Source organism: Carettochelys insculpta, chromosome 4 (assembly GCF_033958435.1).
Source record: "Carettochelys insculpta isolate YL-2023 chromosome 4, ASM3395843v1, whole genome shotgun sequence".
NCBI lineage: Eukaryota > Metazoa > Chordata > Testudines > Carettochelyidae > Carettochelys > Carettochelys insculpta.
Window position 1 is genome coordinate 3643368 of NC_134140.1, and position 18847 is coordinate 3662214.

The window sequence follows — 18847 nt, forward strand, 5'->3', positions numbered from 1 at the left end:
TCCCACGCGCCACAACAGGCTGAGAATTGACTGGCTAAGCAGCGATTCTGCAGAAAAGGACCTGGGGATTACAGTGAATGAGGAGCTGGATATGAGTCAACAATGTGCCCTCATAGCCAAGAAGGCTAACGACATATTGGGGTGCATATAGGAGCATTGCCAGCAGATCTAGCAACGTGATTATTTCGCTCTATTTGGCACTGGTGAGGCCACATCTGGAGTGTTATGTCCAATTCTGGGCCCCCCCATTACTGAAAGGATGTGGATGCACTGGAAAGAGTCCAGCGGAGGGCGACAAAAATGATTAGGGAGCTGGAGCATATGACTTATGAGGAGAGGCTGAGGGATTTGGGTTTATTTCATCTACAGAAGAATGAGGGGCGATGTGACAGCAGCCTGCAACTTCCTGAAGGGGGGGCTCCAAAGAGGATGGAGAGAGGCTGTTCTCCATGGTGACAGATGGCAGAACAAGGAGCGATGGTCTCAAGTTACAGTGAGACAGGGACATCTAGGCTGGATATTCCGAAAAGAGTCTTTCACTGGGGCTGTGTCTACACTTGCCCCCTTTTTCAAAGAGGGGATGGTAATCAGCCTGAATGGAGAATACTAATGAGGTGCTGCGTTAAATATGCAGCACTTCATTAGGCTAATTCTCCCCACGGAAACTTGGAAGCATCAAACTTTGAAGTGCCAAAAATGTTGGGAGTAAAGACACTTTGAAGTACCCGTGGCTACCCGGCATGCTGGCACTTCCAAGTTGCTGTGGGGAGAATTAGCCTAATGAAGTGCTGCATATTGATTGCAGCACTTCATTATTCTCCGATCTGGCTGATTACCATGCCCCCTTTCAAAGAAGGGGGCAAGTGTGGACATAGCCTAGGAGAGTGAGGAAGCTCTGGAAGGGGTTACCCAGGGAGGTGGTGGAATCTGCATCCCTTGAGGCTTTTGAGTCCTGGTCTTGACAAAGCCCTGGCTGGATGATTTAGATGGGATGGGGTCTGCTGTCAACAGGGGGCTGGATACAATGGCTTCCTGAGGTCTCCTCTAACCCTACGAGTCTATGATTCTTTGATTCTGTTGGCATCAGAGTAGCAATGAGGGGCTGAGACCAGCCCCATTGCAGTCCCAGCTCTGAGGATCTGAGTGTAACTAGATGAAGGCTTTGGTGGGACAGGGCTAACAGAGCTGGAGTGAGGACCTTGCCTAAGTCACACAACAAGTAGAGGCCAGGTTGGGCAACACCTCGGTCAGTGCCTCACCCCCAGTCCGTTTTTCCCTGGGTGACGTAAGTTACGCCGACAGCAGTGGCAGTGGAGACAAGCCCTGCTGCGAATAAGGCCATTAGAATCAGGCTCGGTGACATCAAAACTGCCCCCAGGGGCCAGTGCTATGGAGCCAGAGTAAGAGCGGCAGGACTTAGCTCAGAGAAGGGCCCCGGTGTTCAGCTCGTGGGGAATTCTTCAAGTCACACCAGGAATTGTGAGTAGATTCTATATTTCCTCCATGTTCGCAACATCATTGTGTGGGTGGCAAACAAATAGGGACCCTGCTTGTGAAATCTGTTAAATGCCACTTCCTTTTCACTGTGGCAGACAGCGTGAAATTGACCATACATGGATAGCTTAAGCTTCTATGAAACCATCACCCATAGACCCTTGTCCAGTCCTCAGACTTAGTTGTTGTCCCTCTTGGCAGCAGCACTGCTGCTTTCCTTCACTTGAGCAAAAGGAGACTACTCCAGCCTCCAGCTTTTGAAGGGGCAGATCAGCTTTTTAAACTCAGGTCGGTTAAAGTTGTGCCCTTGTGGTTACTGGGAGCTGCAGGTGGTCAGATCTCTGAAAACCAGGTTGCATGGGGTTTGCTCTTACACTGTGGATTTGGGTACCTCACTTTAAGATATCCACATTTGAACTATATCTCTTCTGTAAGGTGGCTTTCTGTATCCAGAAATCTTCCCAGGGGATCCTCTTCTGTGGTTTCCCCTTTGAGTAGCAAACAGTCCCTCTTCAGGGTAGAACATAATCAAAATGTAGAAATGGGAAGAATCAGGCACAGGTCCTTTTAGGCAGTTTTAATTTAGAATAAGTTATTAACTGGGAAAATGACTCCCTTCTTCCACCCCTGTCAAAAACCGCACATTTCATCAGTTTCTCGGAGGAAAAGGTGAAAAAAAAAGAAGAAGTTTCCATTTATTATTTTGTAATTTTTCTGGATTCTGAAATACTTAAGATGCATAAATAAAACACCCCACTTCAAAACCATTGATGTGTTTTTCCAAAGTGAGCAGAGATTTGGTGATAAATTGAAATACAACCTTCTAGGGGAATCTCTTAAATGAAAGCAGTTTTCGATGGGATTTAAACACTCCCCTCCCCCACACACTGCCCCCGGTCAATTATTCATGTTTTTATGGAGTCTGACACATTCTTTTTTCCTATATTGCTTGATATAATGAATGCCAGTTTTGTCGCTCCAGTGGTGAATTTATGGCAGGGCGTATGTGTCATGAATACGTCTCACATTTCCTGGTTTTAATTAAATCAGGTTCCATTTAGGATAGCACCACATTGAGGGCAGGACAGAGTGAAGCCTTGCCTATGGGTTGCACCTAAAGAGACCGTTCAATGATTATTGTGGTCCTGACCCTGCATCCCCTGTGCAAGCAGTAGTCCAACGACAGGATCCAGGAATTGCAAAGGTCTTCACTGTGCGTGTCTCCATCTCTTGCTGCTGATGCATCTTGCTCCTAACTGGCATGCACTTTGTAGTAGCCCAGTACCAGGCCCCTTTCGAGAGGGCACTGACCACTCGTACCAAATTAAACAGCAGTTGTTTGAGGTGGACCAATATCCATGATAAACTAGGATGATGCACCATTTGGAGCCTACACTGAGCATGCATCCCAATTTCCAGAGGGAAGATTTGCAAGCAGCAAAGCTAGCTGATGGTGTGTGGAGGGAGAGCATCATATCTTATGGGAACTACAAGGAAAATGTAGATAGTCACAACGCAATTTCTTATGTTAACATATGGCCAGAGCCATTACCAGGAATGTCCCAGCTCTGGCAGAAACTGCCACAGGATCTTTAATGACTATGTGTTCAAGGCCTCAGACTCCACTGGAGGTACCATGATGGGAATGTTAGTGGGCCCATGGCTGGAATGCTACATCCGTTTTGATGGTTCACCCTGCAAAGGAGATGATGACAAGTTCAGGAAGAAAAAAATCACAAGAATGATTTGAGATCTGAAAATCCTACCTCACCGTGAGGGACTGAAGCGACTCACTCTGTTTAGTTTATGAAAGAGGCTAAAAAGTAACTTGATGGAACGCTGTGTGTGGAATTGATTTCTGACAGTCATGTCCACCGATGGGCAGGTGGGGTGATGAGGTAATCGCCCCAGGTTCCAGGGACTCAGAAGGGGATCTTGGCCCCTGCTACTTGTACTGTGGCAGCAGCCCTATAAATCACCTCTGGAGCCCCACGGAAGGGCTGGCAGGGAGAGGCTAGAACCCAGCCCCACCCCGCCTGCCCAAGGCAGTGGGGCTGACGGCCACTGTGGGCCCTGGGGCAAAGTGGAAGGAGGGCCCAGCTCTGCACCCTGGAAGGTGGGGTGGCAAGCGCAGAAGGGGCAGCACCGAGGGCCATTGCCTTTGGTGCCTCTGGGACCCCCCTCCCACCCCCCTCACCTCCTCAAGGCACGTGGCTCAGCACTGCCGGCCCTTCACAGGGGCCTGGCGCTCCAGCCTGAGCTGGCCTCTCAGAAAGGCTGAGCCCTGGGCAACTACCCACTTCGCCATCCCTGTGTTGACCAGGCTGGACCAAGGCCCCATCCCTTCACAGAGCCGACCCCCTTTGTCTGCCACCCTGCTGGCAGTAGATGACAAGGCACAGATTTTAAATACAGATGGCAATTTGGGGGTGGGGTGGGGGTGGGGGTCTGTATCACGTGCAGCCATTCAGTCCAAGCTAGAGAGCTTTCTACAAGATCTCTGGTCACCCAGACAGGAATTGTCCTCTCGATGCAGGAATTGCGGGGGAGGGTCTCTGGCCGTTGTTAGGCAGGAGGTCAGGCTGGATGATTGCAATTGTCTCTTGTTGCCTTAAAATGTCTGACCAAAAGAGAGATCTTTCAGCAGCTCGGTACCGGTAACCACCCTTCTGGCTTGCTGGCCCCGGGAGGTTTAGTGAGCAAGAGACGCTTATGCTGCCTCTGAATGGCTCCCAGCCATGCTGTGACTAAGGCCGGTGCTTGTAACGTGTGAGAACAAGCGAGATTACAGCTGGTGGTAGCGTGGTGGCACACACTGGAAAGCTAAGGACGCACCAGCCCTGCCAATGAGGGAGGCGGGGAGGCAAAGAGGGCAGTTGCCCTGGGGCCCAGTGTATCAAAGGGACCCGGAGCATTAGCCACCACCACTGCTACTTTGGCCATCAGAGCTCCAGGTCCCTTTGAGGTGCTGTGGTCCAGCACCACGATTTGAGTGGTGCTGAGGGCTGACTGCCCTAAACCCTGCCCCTTCTGCCCTTGGCCCTGCCCCACCCAGGGACACCAGCCTGGGCCCACCTTGCTCCAGGGCCCACCGTGGCTGTCAGCCCCGCTGGACACACAGTGTATGAAATGATGGTGGCTGCTGTGTTCCTACTCCTGCTCTACATCTTTGCTATGGTTGTTTTTTTTCTCAGGAGCACTTCTGGAGCTTGGACAAGACAGAAAATAAGATCCCGCCCCAGCTTATCCTGCAGATCTGGGACAATGACAAATTCTCTTTTGATGACTATTTGGGTAAGTTGGGAGGTGCCTTTCCTCCAAGCCACTGATGTTTCAGAGGGCTGTCGTCTCGGAAAAATATGTTTACAATTTTCAAGCCAAACTAAAAAGTGATTTTTAGCGCTTTTGCGGCAAATAGAAATGTAAAAATGATCCTTTGGAGGAGAACAGAATGTTTGGCTTGACTCAACTCTAAGCATGCTGTGTAGCAGGAGATTGCCGTACCAGTCGTTTTGAAGTGAAACTTGAAATGTGTTGACTTTTTTTTAGATTTTGTTTTTGACGTGAGCATCTCAGTGCAGCCCATAGAAATCTGAGACATACGGTGCCTCTGAAAATGCATTTTTCACTGATGAAGAGTAAGGAATGTCACATATCTCTAATCCCCAGTACTGACATACGCATAGTGAGATGTGGACACAGGGGAGGAATCATCATCAGGTTCTTTGGGTTACGGGAAGATCTAGTAGGGTCAGTGACCGTATAATTCAGATTCCTGTATCATAGCAAGAATGAAACTCTGAAAGGCAACTCTCTGGTGTCCCCTATCAGTGATCCTCTGCTGGTATTGTCAGTAGTTCCAATGATTTCAGTAGGGATGCTCTGGTTTACATTGAGCTAAGGATCTGTCCCAGTAATTCACAACCCTTGGGTCTGTGCACCATCATCCAGAGACGATGGGTTGGGTGGGCTAGAGGTGCTCAAGCACCATAAATATTCAAGCCTGGGGGCTCAGCTCCAGCAATGTTAACTACAACAAAGCCTGAGCGTGACTGTAATAGATGGGGATGATGCATCCTCTGCAGCAGGGAGTTTGTGTACGAACAGAAGCATGGTGATTAATGTAACAAGGCACTCGTCATTAAAGTGGACTAAGGATCATTAGTATCAGACAGGGAGCCGTGTTAGTCTGTAGCTTTGAGAACAAAAAGAAGTCCTGTGGCACTTTAGAGACTAACAGGTATTTTGGAGCATCAGACGCATCTGACGAAGTGGGTCTTTGCCCACGAAAGCTTATGCTCCAAAATATCTATTAGGTGCCACAGGACTTCTTGTTGTTGTCTAAGGATCATTAGATAATCCCAAAATCATTGTCAGGTGTTCCAGTCAAAAGATAAAAAAGCAGTCAAGTAGCAGTTTAAAGACTAACAGAATAATTTATTAGCCATCTTTTTTCACTAGTCAAAAGATAAGAAACAAAAGGCAGGCTGCCAGACGAGTTTTGCCAGGGAAAACAAAGGCAGAGTTTGAGGGGTATGGAGGACAGCTATGAAGGAGCGTGTGGATCTGACAGAGACATCTCTTATGGGAGGGTCTATTAATAGAGGTTCCCTATGTCTGAGTAAACAGGAGAACATGGAAGATGATAAAGCACAGATTAGGTATGATGAGAAACAGTCAGATGAAAAAGAGTCCGGTTCAATCACATCCTGTAATGGCGAACAGCTAAAAATGGATAAGTTTTTAAGAGCTTACATACAAACCCTGGAGGTCTAAATAATAATATGGGTGAACAAGAGTGCCTGGTATTAGAGGATATTGATATAACAGGCATCACAAAGACTTGGTGGAGTGGGGATCATCAATGGGTCACAGTAATACGGAGGTACAAAATATGTTAGAAGGACAGGACAAGTAGTGCTGGTGTGTAAGTGGCACTAGATGTGGAAGAAAGCATAGAATCGAATGAAGTCAAATGAACCCAATTGTACCACAGAATCTCTAAGAAGAGTAATATTATGCTCTAATAATAAAAATAAAACAGTAGGGATATACTACTGACAGCCTGACCAGGAAGGTGTCAGTGATTGCGAAATGCTAAGGGAGATGCCAGAGGACTATAAAAATAAAAATATTTAGTAATAATGAAGGATTTCAACTATCTCCATATTCACTGGGTATGTGGAATCTCAGGACAGGCAGCATGGATAAAGTTTCTTAGCACCTTAAATGACTGCTTCTTGGTAACAACAAAAGGAGAAGCAATTCTTGTTTTAGTCCTAAGTGGAGCACAGGATCTGGTCCAGGAGGTAAATATAGCTGGAGTGCTTGGAAATAGTGAATAAATTAAATTTAACTACTCTGTGGTGGGAAAAGCAGCTGCCCAACACCCTTGCATTTGATTTCAGAAAGCTGAACTACTCAAAATGAGGAGGTTAGTTAAACAGAAATTAAAAGGTACAGTATCAAAAATTTGATAGCTTTCAACGTGGTACAGGACTACTTGTTAAGTGTCAAAAATTAAATCCCTTCAAGCTGCATGGAAACTTTTCAAAGATTCCATGTTAGAGGCTCAACTTAAAAGTGTGCCCCAAATTGGAAAAAAAAATAAAAACAGTAAGAGAACCAAAAAAGTGCCAACGTGGCTTAACAACCAAATAAAAGAAGCAGTGAGAAATAAAAAGCCATTACTAAAAAAGTGGAAGTTAAATCCAAGTGAGGAAAATAGAAAGGAGCATAAACTGTGGCAAATGAAGTGTAAAAATATAATTAGGAAGGGTGAGAAACAATCTGAAGAACAGCTAGCCAACAACTCAAAAAGTAATAGCAGTTTTTAAAGCATATCAGAAGCGGCAGGCCTGCTAAACAAGCTTCTTCCCAGAGCCTTTGACAGGTGGGAGGGTTTTTTTCTTTTTTCTTTTCTTTGGACTGGGAAGGGGCTTGAGCTGTTGGCATTCAAGGCACCACCAATTTCTGCTAACCTGCCACCTCACCATCATCTTCAATATTCTGAAGAATTTAAACATTTTTTCCTAAAGTTTCACCTGGATGCAGTTTTCTGTGTGCCTCGAACTTCTTGTTCTGTCTTCAATAATGAGTGAGAATTGGCTTCAAACCTCTTTCTAACACCTTTTTATATCCTCTATTTGTAGTCACTTTTCATGTTTCCCCTCAGCCTTTTCTCCTCCAGCACAAACATGCCTGGGCCTTTCAGCCTGTGCCAAGATAGATAAACTGAATTCCATGCAGTTTGCTACATATGTGTCTTTCAGACAGGAGCTGAAAACACCAACATCCAGTGTGCTTTGCATTGACGTTAAAGTGCTAGGGCATTTTGTATAAGCATCCAGGAGCTTGACTTCCTCATTCAGGATTCCTCTCTATCTGTTATGTGTTGTGGCTGCATTGGATGTGTATATTGCAAAGTGTTTTGGGCTGTTTCAGACACTGTAGAAATGTCAGATGGTTCTGTTTTCTGATCTCCTGAGAGCATTTTAATTTCTAAGCCTCTCTTATCTCTCTTCTCCAAATTGTCTTTGGTTTGACTAATCCGCAATGAAATGTGCTGCCCAAAGCTAAGCGGATTGTTCAGCTCAGGCCTGCAGATTGTTTTACTGGGTTTTCTGGCCATTCTTTTGGTGTCTGAACATACCGTTTTTGGCTAGCAATCCCTATGGCCAGTTCTCCCAAGTTTAAGGAGTAAGGTGATTTTGGCCCCCGGTTGCAGAAACTCTGCCCCATCAGTTCTACCCCAAACATCTGTTCACCTCCAGCTACCCACATCAGTCCTCTGCATCACTGAGCTTCCCCCATCTCTCCTTCCTCCCCAGCATAGCAGTCTACGGCTATGTCTTCACTAGGGAAAGTAAGTTGATTGCCAATACACAATTCTACCTATGGCAACTGCAAATAGCTAGAATTGACATATCTGCAATTAACTTACCTGGCCATCCGCACTGACGATGGTCGATGGGAAAGTTTCTCCAGCTGATCTCCCTTACTGCTCATGTCTTGCAAGGAGTGCAGGGGTCAATGCCAACACCTGATAGGTTGATTTTGCACATCCCTACCAGATGCACGAAATTGAACCCCAGACGATCAGTCCTGAGCGGGTTCATCTTACAGGCTGGTGTAGACGTAGCTTAAATCCCTCCCAGAGGAGACAGCTCATCTGAGGGGGTTTCCCCCAGGCAGGGCCGAAATTCAGGAGTGGGTGTGTGTGTCAGTGTGTTTATCAGGGTGGCTGGAGGTCCATGTATCTCCACGTCTGCCTGTGTGTGTACTGGCGTGGGCAAGCGAGTTTGTGTGCCTGTCCACATGGCCCATCATTGTCCAGGGTCCGAACAGGTGGGGCTGCCTCTCCATCCCTGAATTACTTAGTAGCTGTTTATTGGGTGCCTGACTCAGGGTTGGAGGAGGGGTGTTTTCTAGTTTGCTTAAAGATAGGGGCTGAGACATGGTGCACCCCACAGGTCTGACACAGCCCCCGACTTTCTGTGCTGCAGCCACTGCTGTTAACCACAGACGGACAGCCGGGGAGACCCAGCATCTACCACACAGTGCACACCCCAGAACGAAGCAGCTTCCAGGGTCTGTCTCCACTGAAGAGTAATACAGTCTTATTGGGGGAGTTGATTCTGGGGTTGCCTTGGGTGCTTCTCGGGGTACTGGCCTCTCCAGAAAACCTCTGCTCAACTTGAGAGACTGGACAATGGGAAAGCCATGCTGCAGGCTGCTGCCTGTTGGCCAAGTGAGAACAAAGCGAGACCCTGTCATCAGGCTTCTAGTCGAGTGCCTCCAGTAGTGAAATGCACTCACAGTACAGGCCAGGGACGTGTAACCCCAACCAGTGGGTGGGCTGTACGAGTGGCCCTCCTTCACCTGAGTGGGCTGCAGCAGCCCGGGACCCACTGGGGCTCTACCTGCAGCCCTGTGGGCCCCCCACAGCTTCCCCTCTTCCCTGCACACCTCTTGTGCACCACGACACCGGAGCCCCCCACTTCCTTCGCCCCCCGCCCCAGCACTTTCAGAACACAGGAACCTCCTGGTTCACCCTCCCCCTCCCTCCCAGAGCTGGAAAGCTGCAAACAGCTGATTCATGGTGCTCCAGCTGTGCGTGGGGGTGGGGGGGCAAGAGGAGGGGTGGAGCATGGACAGAGCACAGATCAGGCCATTCACAGCTCTGAAAACCCTGGTAGGGAGCGGGAGGCATAGGATGTGCTGGGCTCCGGTATCTCAATGTTCAAGAGGTGCATGGAGGAGGAGAGCAGCCAGGAGGGTCTGCAGGCTGCAGGTGGAGTCCCAGTGGGCCACATGCAGCCTGTGGGCCGTAGGCTGGCCACCAGTAGTGGTATAGATGCATACTGTATATTAACGAGGAAGTTGATGGTGTCTGCTGCATGATGGTACCTGGTACGTCTCCTCCATGGAACTCAGTGCACTTTACTATGGGAGAGCTCGTTCTCGTAGTCCCACGTTCTACCTGCTCCCACTGGAAACCTGCCAGGCCCTCAGCTCAGGCAAGCCGGCCAGGCTTGCAGCATGCACGGTCTGCTAGGGGGTTGCTTCAGACTAACAGGGAGTGACTTACAACACTCTGCTGTGTCTACATGGCAGCAGAAGCCTATGTTTGAGCCCATGCGCCAGCCCCTCATCCTTGTGTTCACACTGCATTGGCGGCCACTCAGGGATTGGAGCTGAGGTCCAGGATCCTACAGGGCCAGAGGGTCTGAGTTCAAGTTAAGGCAGGACCCAGGTCCAAGCCCTATTGTTTTGCAGTGTAGACGCAGCCCTGCTAGAGTTGGTCCTGGGAGTGAGCCTGACGTATCCCACAATTCCAGGGGAAAACTTCCCCGGTGCTCTCTGTCCCCACAGTCTGCAATCGCCCTATTAAAAACCAGAGCTTTTCAAACAGCAGTCGCTCAGGCCAGCATCTGACCCTTCTCTTCTGATCACCAAGTGCACGATGCAAGAGCCCCCCAGGCTTGCAACGGTGCATAGCACCATCAAGTTCTTGGCAAAGCGAGCTGCTTCCAGGTAACGTGCAGGGGGGCAGTAAAGTTCACCCACAATGCACCACAGTCCTAGGCCCACGGCACCCACATTTCGGCAGGGGGCCCTAGGTCCCAAATGAGATGGTGACTCTGACTTGGAGCTGAACAGTGCGGTGTGGATGCTGGAGCCGTAGGTTTCAGCATCGGCTAGAAAACTCTAAACATCAGATTAAAACATAATGCGGCTTTTCAGGTGCTGGATTCCTTACCATGGGTCAGCTGATTCAAACCCCACTAACCTGGCTTTATGCTGCAGTGGAGACCTACCTGAGACCCCCAGCTGCCCCACTGTCTTCTACAAGCCACATGCCCCTCTGATTTCCACCCCTGCCGTAGGGCACAGGGAGAGATGAGGTCTCACATGGCCGAGACCATTTGGAGCTGGATTCTCCAGACGCTGGGTGCTCTGCTTGTTAGAAAAGCTGCCAGCTGGTCTCACAATGGAAGCTGAACTCACTGGGAAATCCAGCCCTAATTTCGGTGCCAGTTATGCCATGCAGCGAGGTCCTTTCTAGTGCTGTTGCTCCTTGCAGGATCTGTTCAGATGGACCTCAATCGGATGCCAAAGCCTGCCAAGACAGCTGAGAAATGCTCCTTAGACCTCCTGGATGAGACCTTGCCCTCTGATCGATTTGTGTCACTCTTTGAGCAGAAAGCCGTCAAGGGCTGGTGGCCCTGTGTGGTGGAGGCAGAAGAGAAGAAGACAATAGCAGTAAGTCCCTTTGGCTCAGTCTTTGGTGTCTTCTTTGCCTTTATTTCTGTTGTACAGATGGGGAACTGAGGCACAGAGAAACTAGATGACTAGCCTAAGGTCACAAAGGAAACCTGTGGCAGAACAGGAGACTGGCTTTGAATCTAGGCTAGTGCCCTAAACCCTAGTCCAGCCTTCCTCTCCTAAGGGCTTGCCAGCTTATGTCACAGCCCTTGGCAAATAATTCAGAGCAAACCATTTGTTGGAGTGAACCTGGCCTTCTTTCATATTCTCAGATTTCTCCTGATTATTCATTCATGTCACCTGAGAGCTCCACTCATCCACCAGGGCCCCGTTGTGTGAGGTGCTGTATCAAAACAGAGCAAACAAGAGGGTCCCTGAGTGCAAGTCGGAGAGTTGAAAACTGAATTGTTCTGATTGGTCATTAAGGTCATGTGGTACAGCACTCCTCTCTTCCCTGACTGGATGAGCACTTAGAACCAGGTGAACCCACGTAACTATGTGCTGGAAATTCACGCTTTGCAAGCATTCTCCATTCGTTGTTGCCTCAGACCTTCTAGCCAGTACGCTCATTTGCTAGCCCTTTCCTGGGAAGGGTCTATGGTCTCAGTTAAGGAAAATACGGGTGAATCTAGCTCAGCCTCTGAGCACAGAGCGTTTTAATTTGAAACAGAGGAACACAACAGCCAGACTGGATCACACCCATCGTCCGTCTAGGCCAGCGTCCTGTGGGGACCAGAATTCAACAGCAGCAGATGTGGGCTGATCATCCTTATTCCCCTAAGAGTTTGCCATTGGCCAAAGCCCTGACGTGATCATCCTTTCCCGAGTCAGCGTGTTGCTCCACACAGCCTCTTTCTGCCTCTTTCCCCATGCAGGGGAAGTTGGAAATGACCTTGGAGATTGTGACAGAGCAGGAGCATGAAGAAAGACCAGCGGGGATGGGCCGTGACGAGCCAAACATGAACCCAAAGCTGGAGGACCCCAAGTAAGTGAATGGATTCTAAAGGGCCATAGGGGCCCAGGATATTTTAGAAGCATACTAAAAAGACAGGCCCTGGGGCCAAGAGGCGACAATCTATAGACGTCCAATCCAGCAAACGTAGTGGGGCATTACCTCTCGCTACTGTCTCAGGGTGTTTGTGTGCTTGGGTGGTCCACACTGCCTAGATATACCCTGTGGTATGGTAACATCTGGTCATTATGCATGTTTTGGGAGCTCCACTGGTGTGTGCTACTTGAGTGTATCTACGGTATGCAGGAGGTGCTCAGCTGGTGCGTACCGCCTCAGCATTGCTGGGGCATCCAGAGTAGGCTGGTGGTATGGGGCTCAGCTGGCATCTTCCACCTGGAAGCACCCAGGGCATCTGGAAGGATGGGAATCAGATGGCGTGTTCTACCTGGATGCACTTGGGGTGGGGGCTTGGGTTCAGATGGCGTGTTCCACCCGGATGTGGCCGGGGTGTCTGGGAGGATGACGGTCAGCTGTCATGTCCCACTGGGATGCTTCCAGGATGGTGATGGAGAGAGGCTCAGGTCGTGTGTGTGACCTGGATGCACTTGGGATGTGGGGCTGTGTTCAGCAGGCGTGTTCCACCAGGAGGCTCCTGGGGTGTTTAGGAGGAGGGGTTCAGCTGGCATGTTCTGCCTGGCCTCACACAGGGCCTCTGTGCGGGGCTCCCACCATCATGTTTCATGGGGCATCTGGGGTCTGACTGATGGGTGGAGATGTGTGTCATGCTCAGCAGTTGCTAAAGGATGTGGGGGCTATCCTGTGAGCCCAACGCTAACTAAATCTGATTAGCTTCTACGATGAGGTAACAAGCTCTGTGGTCGTGGGGAAGTCAGTGGATGTTCTGTACCTTGACTTTAGCAAAGCTTTTGATACAGTCTCCCACAACATTCTTGCCCATAAGTTAAAGAAATATGGATTGGACACATGGACTGTAAGGTGGATAGAAAGCTGACTAGATGGTTGGGCCCAATGGGTAGTGATCAATGGCTTGATGTCTGGATGGCAGTCGGTTTGAGGTGGAGTTCCCCAAGGATCAGTTCTAGGGCCAGTATTGTTCAACGTCTTTATTAATGACCTGGAAAAGGGGATGGATTGCACCCTCAGCAAATTTGCACGTGACACTAAGCTAGGGGGACAGGCAGATGCATTGGAGGGTAGAGATAGGGTCCAGAGTAAACTAGTCAAATTGGAGGATTGAGCCAAAAGAGATCTGATGAAGTTCAACAGAGAAGTGCAGAGTCCTGCACTTGGGACGGAAGAACCTCAAGCATTGTTACAGGCTGGGGATTGACTGGCTAAGTAGCAGTGTAGCAGAAAAGGACCTAGGAATTACAGTAGAGGTGAGGCTGGATACGAGTCAACAGTGTGCCCTTGTAGCCAAAGAAGGCTAATGGCATATTGGGATGCATTAGGAGGAGCTTTTCCAGCAGATCTATAGAAGTTATTATTCCCCTCTACTCAGCACTGGTGAGGCCACATCTGGAGTATTGTGTCCAGTTCTGCACCCCCTAAATAGAAAGGATGTGGATGCAATGGAGAAGGTCCTGCGGAGGGCAACCAAAATGACTAGGGGACTGGAGCGCATGACCTATGAGGAGAGGCTGAGGGATTTAGGCGCATTTTGTTTGCAAAAGAGACGAGTGAGGGATGATTTGATAGCAACCTTCAACTTCCTGAAGGGGGATTTTAAGGAGGTTGGAGAGAGACTGTTCTCAGTAGTGACGTCAGGACAAGGAGCAATGATCTCAAGTTACAGAGTGAGAGGAGTAGGTTGGATACTAGGAAAAACTATTTCACTAGGAGGGTGGTGAAGCACTGGAATACGTTACATAGAGAGGTGCTGGAATCACCATCCCTGGAGGTTTTTAGGCTCCAGTTTGACATAGTCGTGGCTGGGATGATTTAGAGGGGGTTGGTCCTGCTTTGGGCTGGGGGGCTGGACTCAATGACCTCCTGAGGTCCCTTCCAACCCCATGATTCTATGATTCTAACCCTGACTGTCGTGATTGCAGGCGTCCAGAAACCTCCTTCCTCTGGTTCACCTCTCCCTACAAAACCATGAAGTACATCCTCTGGCGGCGGTTCAAGTGGGTCTTCCTCATCGCCATCGTGGTCTTCATCCTGCTGCTCTTCATTGGGATTTTCATCTACGCCTTCCCGGTACGATGTCAGCAGGGGCTGCAGAAACTGCCAGATCCTCAAGGCAGCTGTTGGAGCCAGCCCCCACTCCATGGCTGTTCTAGCATTGTACTTAACCCTCTCCTGCCACTGCCCTGCCATCAGCACAACTCTGCCAACACGGTGGGCATGACCTTGTTATTGTAGCCAGGCCTCATCATCCTGGAGCAGTGGCAGATGCTAGCTCTGTCACCATTGCTAGCACCAATGGGGCTACCCTGGGAATAGGGACAGCGAGAGATTTCCAGGGTTTGTCTGTCTGGATTCTGCTGTGTGACAAGTCATATGTCCCCTCTGTGCCTCAGTTTCCCCATGTGTAGTATCCCAGCTCCAGGGGATAGGCAGTGAGGTTTCACTGATTCCCAGAGTGCTTGGAGATCCTCAAGTGAAAGGCCACCTAAGGATGGAAAATGCTGCTGCTTCCTGGAATAGAAAGGCAGCTTTCCCCCTGACCCTCACACTGAACAGTAGTGAAAGTATGTTCTAGTGTAATTGGTTAAAGATGCAGGAGAGTTTGCAGGGATCCAAACAGCACACTCTCTCATGATCAGGGCTTGGAAGGAGTATTCTGCTGATATAATGTATGGAACGGAGGCTGGGGGAGGATCCCACCTCATTAATCAGCACAGTGGCTTTTTCTGCCTCGTGTTCAGTTCCATTTGCAAAACAAAATAAATAAATAACCAAACCTCCAGCCTTCCAGCTTGGCCTTGGAAACGGGTTTCAAATCCTCCTGTTTTTAAAACACTGAAATAATTCATGCTGTGTGTTGGAGCCTATTCCTCCCCTCCCAGACTGATAGAAAAATGACCTACCTCTTTCTTTCCAGCACTTAACCAATTCTGTGTCATGCCTATCTATTCCCCCACCCCGCCACCCACCCACCCACCCACCCACACACACACACACACACACACACACACGCACGCACGCTCGCTCGCTCGCTCTCTCTCTCTCTCTTTGGGGGTGATTTATAACTCCATCTAAGACAGAAGCTGCATTTGCAGAAGGCTTTGTGTGCAGCCATAAAGCAAAGTGCTCGATGTCTCCTAAGCACCGTAATCTCTTTCAAACGGTTGGAGATCACGCACAGTAGAGTGTTCTTGTGGGCAAAGATATTATAGGATTAGCCCTCTGGAGTTCCTGGCTGTCAGTGCTAAGCACGTCTCGCTATCTCCAGTTCCCTGTCTTTAATGAAGGACAATAATAGTTGTCTCGTTTGAGAACCGATCAGTTAAAATGTAAAGTGTTATTTAAAATATGTGATCATTCAAGTGTAAAACACAGTCCCTTGCTGGACAGAATCAGAAATGAAATGTTCTGTTTCATATGCCCCATACTACAAGCAATTAATGGAGATTTTTCCTTAGTTCAGGAAGAGAGGGCTTGTCTTTATGAGCAGGAGGATTTCTATTCAATCCCTACCATCACCTCTAAGTTTCCAGTTGTTTAGGATTTGTTACACAAGTATAGTACTAAAACTAAGTGGAGAGAGACACAAAAATCCTTTAGCTCTAAATATTCTTTTACCTTCATTACTGCCTGTGTTTTTCTCTGCCTGTTCCTAGCAAATCATTGTCGCATTGCATTTCACTTTGGATAGGCTTAGTCATCGTTCTTGACAGCCAAGCCGTGTTTCATGGAATGCTTCTGTTTTTATTTTTTGAAATGGCTCCCCCCAGTTTTGGGTCACTGGGTTGTCTGTCACACTCAGAGATTTAATTCTTTTCCTGGTCTCTTAAATGTCAACCGTGGACACTAAAGCTTTAACAACAGGGATATTTTATGTTTTGGGGATCCTGCTAAGATGGCCAAATGGCAAGTGTGAAAAATTAGGACACTTTTTTTTTGTGTGGGGGTGGATATGTACACACACATACATGTTCATCCCCCCACCAAAAAAGTCCCTAATTATGTACAAGACAAAGTCCCCAAAATCCCTAAAGCCAGGACATCCCGACAATGATATACAGCTCTTTGGCAAGAGTCAATGTTACAACTCTGAGTACATATGCTAAAGGCCAATCCAGTATTATTATTATTATTATTATTATTATTATTATTATTATAGGAATCCATAATGGCTTTAACCAACATCAGCGCCTCCCTGTGTTAGGCACTGCTCCTACAGAGAGTGCCAGAGCTGGCCAGCTGGGAGACTGGCTCCGAAGGCAGAGCTGCCACCAAGTGGCAGCATAGTAGTAAGAGTGGCATGGCACAGTATGGCCACCCTTCCTTCTGTGCTGCTACCTTCAGAGCTGGGCCCTCAGGCAGCAGCTGTCACTCTCCAGCCACCCAGCTCCGAAAGCAGCCAGCAGTGCAGAAGTCCTAGTCCGAGGCATCCTTCAGTCTTCGTAGACTATGGATCGTGCCCTTCGTAACTCCATTTAAGATCGTCATTTACAGCGTTGACTGTGACTGTGGAGGCCCACATGAGAGTGACAATCCTTGCGACATCTGCTGCATATGTCGTGGGTGTCTGGCAGGTCCTTTCTGTCCTTTTTATGGGCTCACTTCTCTTCCGCGAGCTGTCTGATCTTCATCTCGCCCTTCTGAAGGCCCTTGTGTAGTTGCTGCTTCCAGCTGCTGTGGTCGTCTGCCAGCTCTTCCCAACTATCTGGGTCGATGTCTACCTCCTTGAGGTCCCTCTGACAGACGTCTTTGTAGCGCAGTTGGGGGCATCTGGGAGGTCTTTTGCCAGAGGCTAGCTCGCCGTACAGGATGTCTTTTGGGATCCTTCCATCATTCATGCTATGGACGTGGCCAAGCCAGTGGAGCCGCCGCTGCCTGAGGAGGGTGTGCATGGTTGGAATTCCAGCTTGCTCAAGGATGGCGTTGTTGGGCACTCTGTCCTTCCATGATATCCCAAGAATGCGCCTGAGGCAGCGCAAGTGGAAGACATTCAGCCTCTTTTCCTGATGGGTGTACAAGGTCCAAGACTCACTGCCGTAGAGGAGGGTGCTGAGGATGCAGGCTCTGTAGACTTGCATTTTGGTGTGAGTGTACAGCTTGTTGTTGTTCCACACTCTCTTGCTAAGTCTGAACAGAGTTGTGGCTGCTTTTCCAATCCTCCTATTTAGCTCAGTCTCCAGCAACAGGGTGTCAGTGATGGTGGACCCGAGGTAAGTAAACTCGTGGACGACCTCTAGCGTGTAGTTGTCAATGCTGATTGATGGAGGTTCAGCAATGTCCTGACCGAGTACGTTTGTCTTCTTTAGACTGACTGTAAGCCCGAAGTCCTTGCACGCTTTGGAGAACTGATCCAGCAGTTTTTGAAGCTGGTCTTCTGTGTGAGACACTACAGCAGCGTCATCTGCGAACAGCATGTCTCTGATGAGGACTTCCCGCACCTTAGACTTAGCCTTCAGCCTTGCAAGGTTAAACAGTTTCCCATCAGATCTTGTGTGCAGCAAGATGCCCTCTGTTGAGGACCCAAAGGCTGCTTCAGGAGGAGGGCGAAGAAGATCCCGAACAATGTCGGAGCAAGGACGCATCCTTGTTTGACGCCGCTCCCGACACTGAAAGCATCCAATGATGTGCCATCATATTGGATGGTTCCTCTTGTGCCATCGTGGAAAGACTGGATCATCTTGAGTAGCTGTGGTGGACAGCCTATCTTGTGGAGCAATTTAAATAGTCCATCCCTACTGACTGAGTCAAAAGCCTTGGTCAGGTCAATGAAGGTGACATAGAGTGGCTTCTTCTGCTCCCTGTGTTTCTCCTGTAGCTGCCTCAGGGAGAAGATCATGTCAATGGTAGCTCTCTTGGCGTGGAATCCACACTGCGATTCAGGATACACCCTCAGCGAGCTTCTGGAGTCTGCTGAGGATGACACAAGTGAACACTTTACCAGTGATACTTAGGAGGGAGATTCCAGGGTCCTGCAGATCCCTTTAGGGCAGAACTGCCAGGCTGAGAAGCTGGTTTCCCCTGTCAAATCTGCACAGTGCAGGGTGAAAGCACACAAAAGACCAGATTTCACAGTCAATGAGCCATGGTGGGGGCTGGAGCTCTGGGCCCCTTTGAAATGCTTGGTTTGGGGGCAACTGCCCCCTTTTCTGCTCCCCACTTGTGGGCCTGCCCCTCTGCAGTCTTGCCTTTGTAGCAGCCGTTTTAAATTCTGACTGTAATTTTTGTACTTTTTTCTGTCACTAATTAATCATGGCATTAAAGCATCCCAGGGTTGTTTTATTTCTGTACATTTATCTTCCTATTGTGTTAGGGCACTGTTTCTCGGCTGAGGATGCAGGCGTAACAAGGTGGCAGTCCCTCCTCATCACCTGATAAATTATTTTGTTAGTCTTTAAAGTGCTTCTGGACTGCTTTTTCGTTTTGATAGTGTGTAGACTAGCCCGGCTATCTCTCTAGATCAGCGTTTCCCAATTTTATGTGGCC

At 48.9% G+C, this 18847-nt stretch overlaps 1 protein-coding gene across 7 annotated transcripts in view; it reads left to right on the forward strand.

Annotated features, from left to right (window-relative positions):
* Positions 1–18847, forward strand: part of DYSF (dysferlin) — a 304879-nt gene that overhangs the window by 270340 nt on the left and 15692 nt on the right. For all 7 annotated transcript variants that reach the window (XM_074992197.1, XM_074992191.1, XM_074992196.1 and 4 more), the window contains 4 exons: positions 4689–4788; positions 11081–11259; positions 12138–12247; positions 14287–14434. In XM_074992197.1, coding sequence (XP_074848298.1) covers positions 4689–4788; positions 11081–11259; positions 12138–12247; positions 14287–14434 — 537 coding nt within the window. The remainder of the gene's footprint in view (positions 1–4688; positions 4789–11080; positions 11260–12137; positions 12248–14286; positions 14435–18847) is intronic.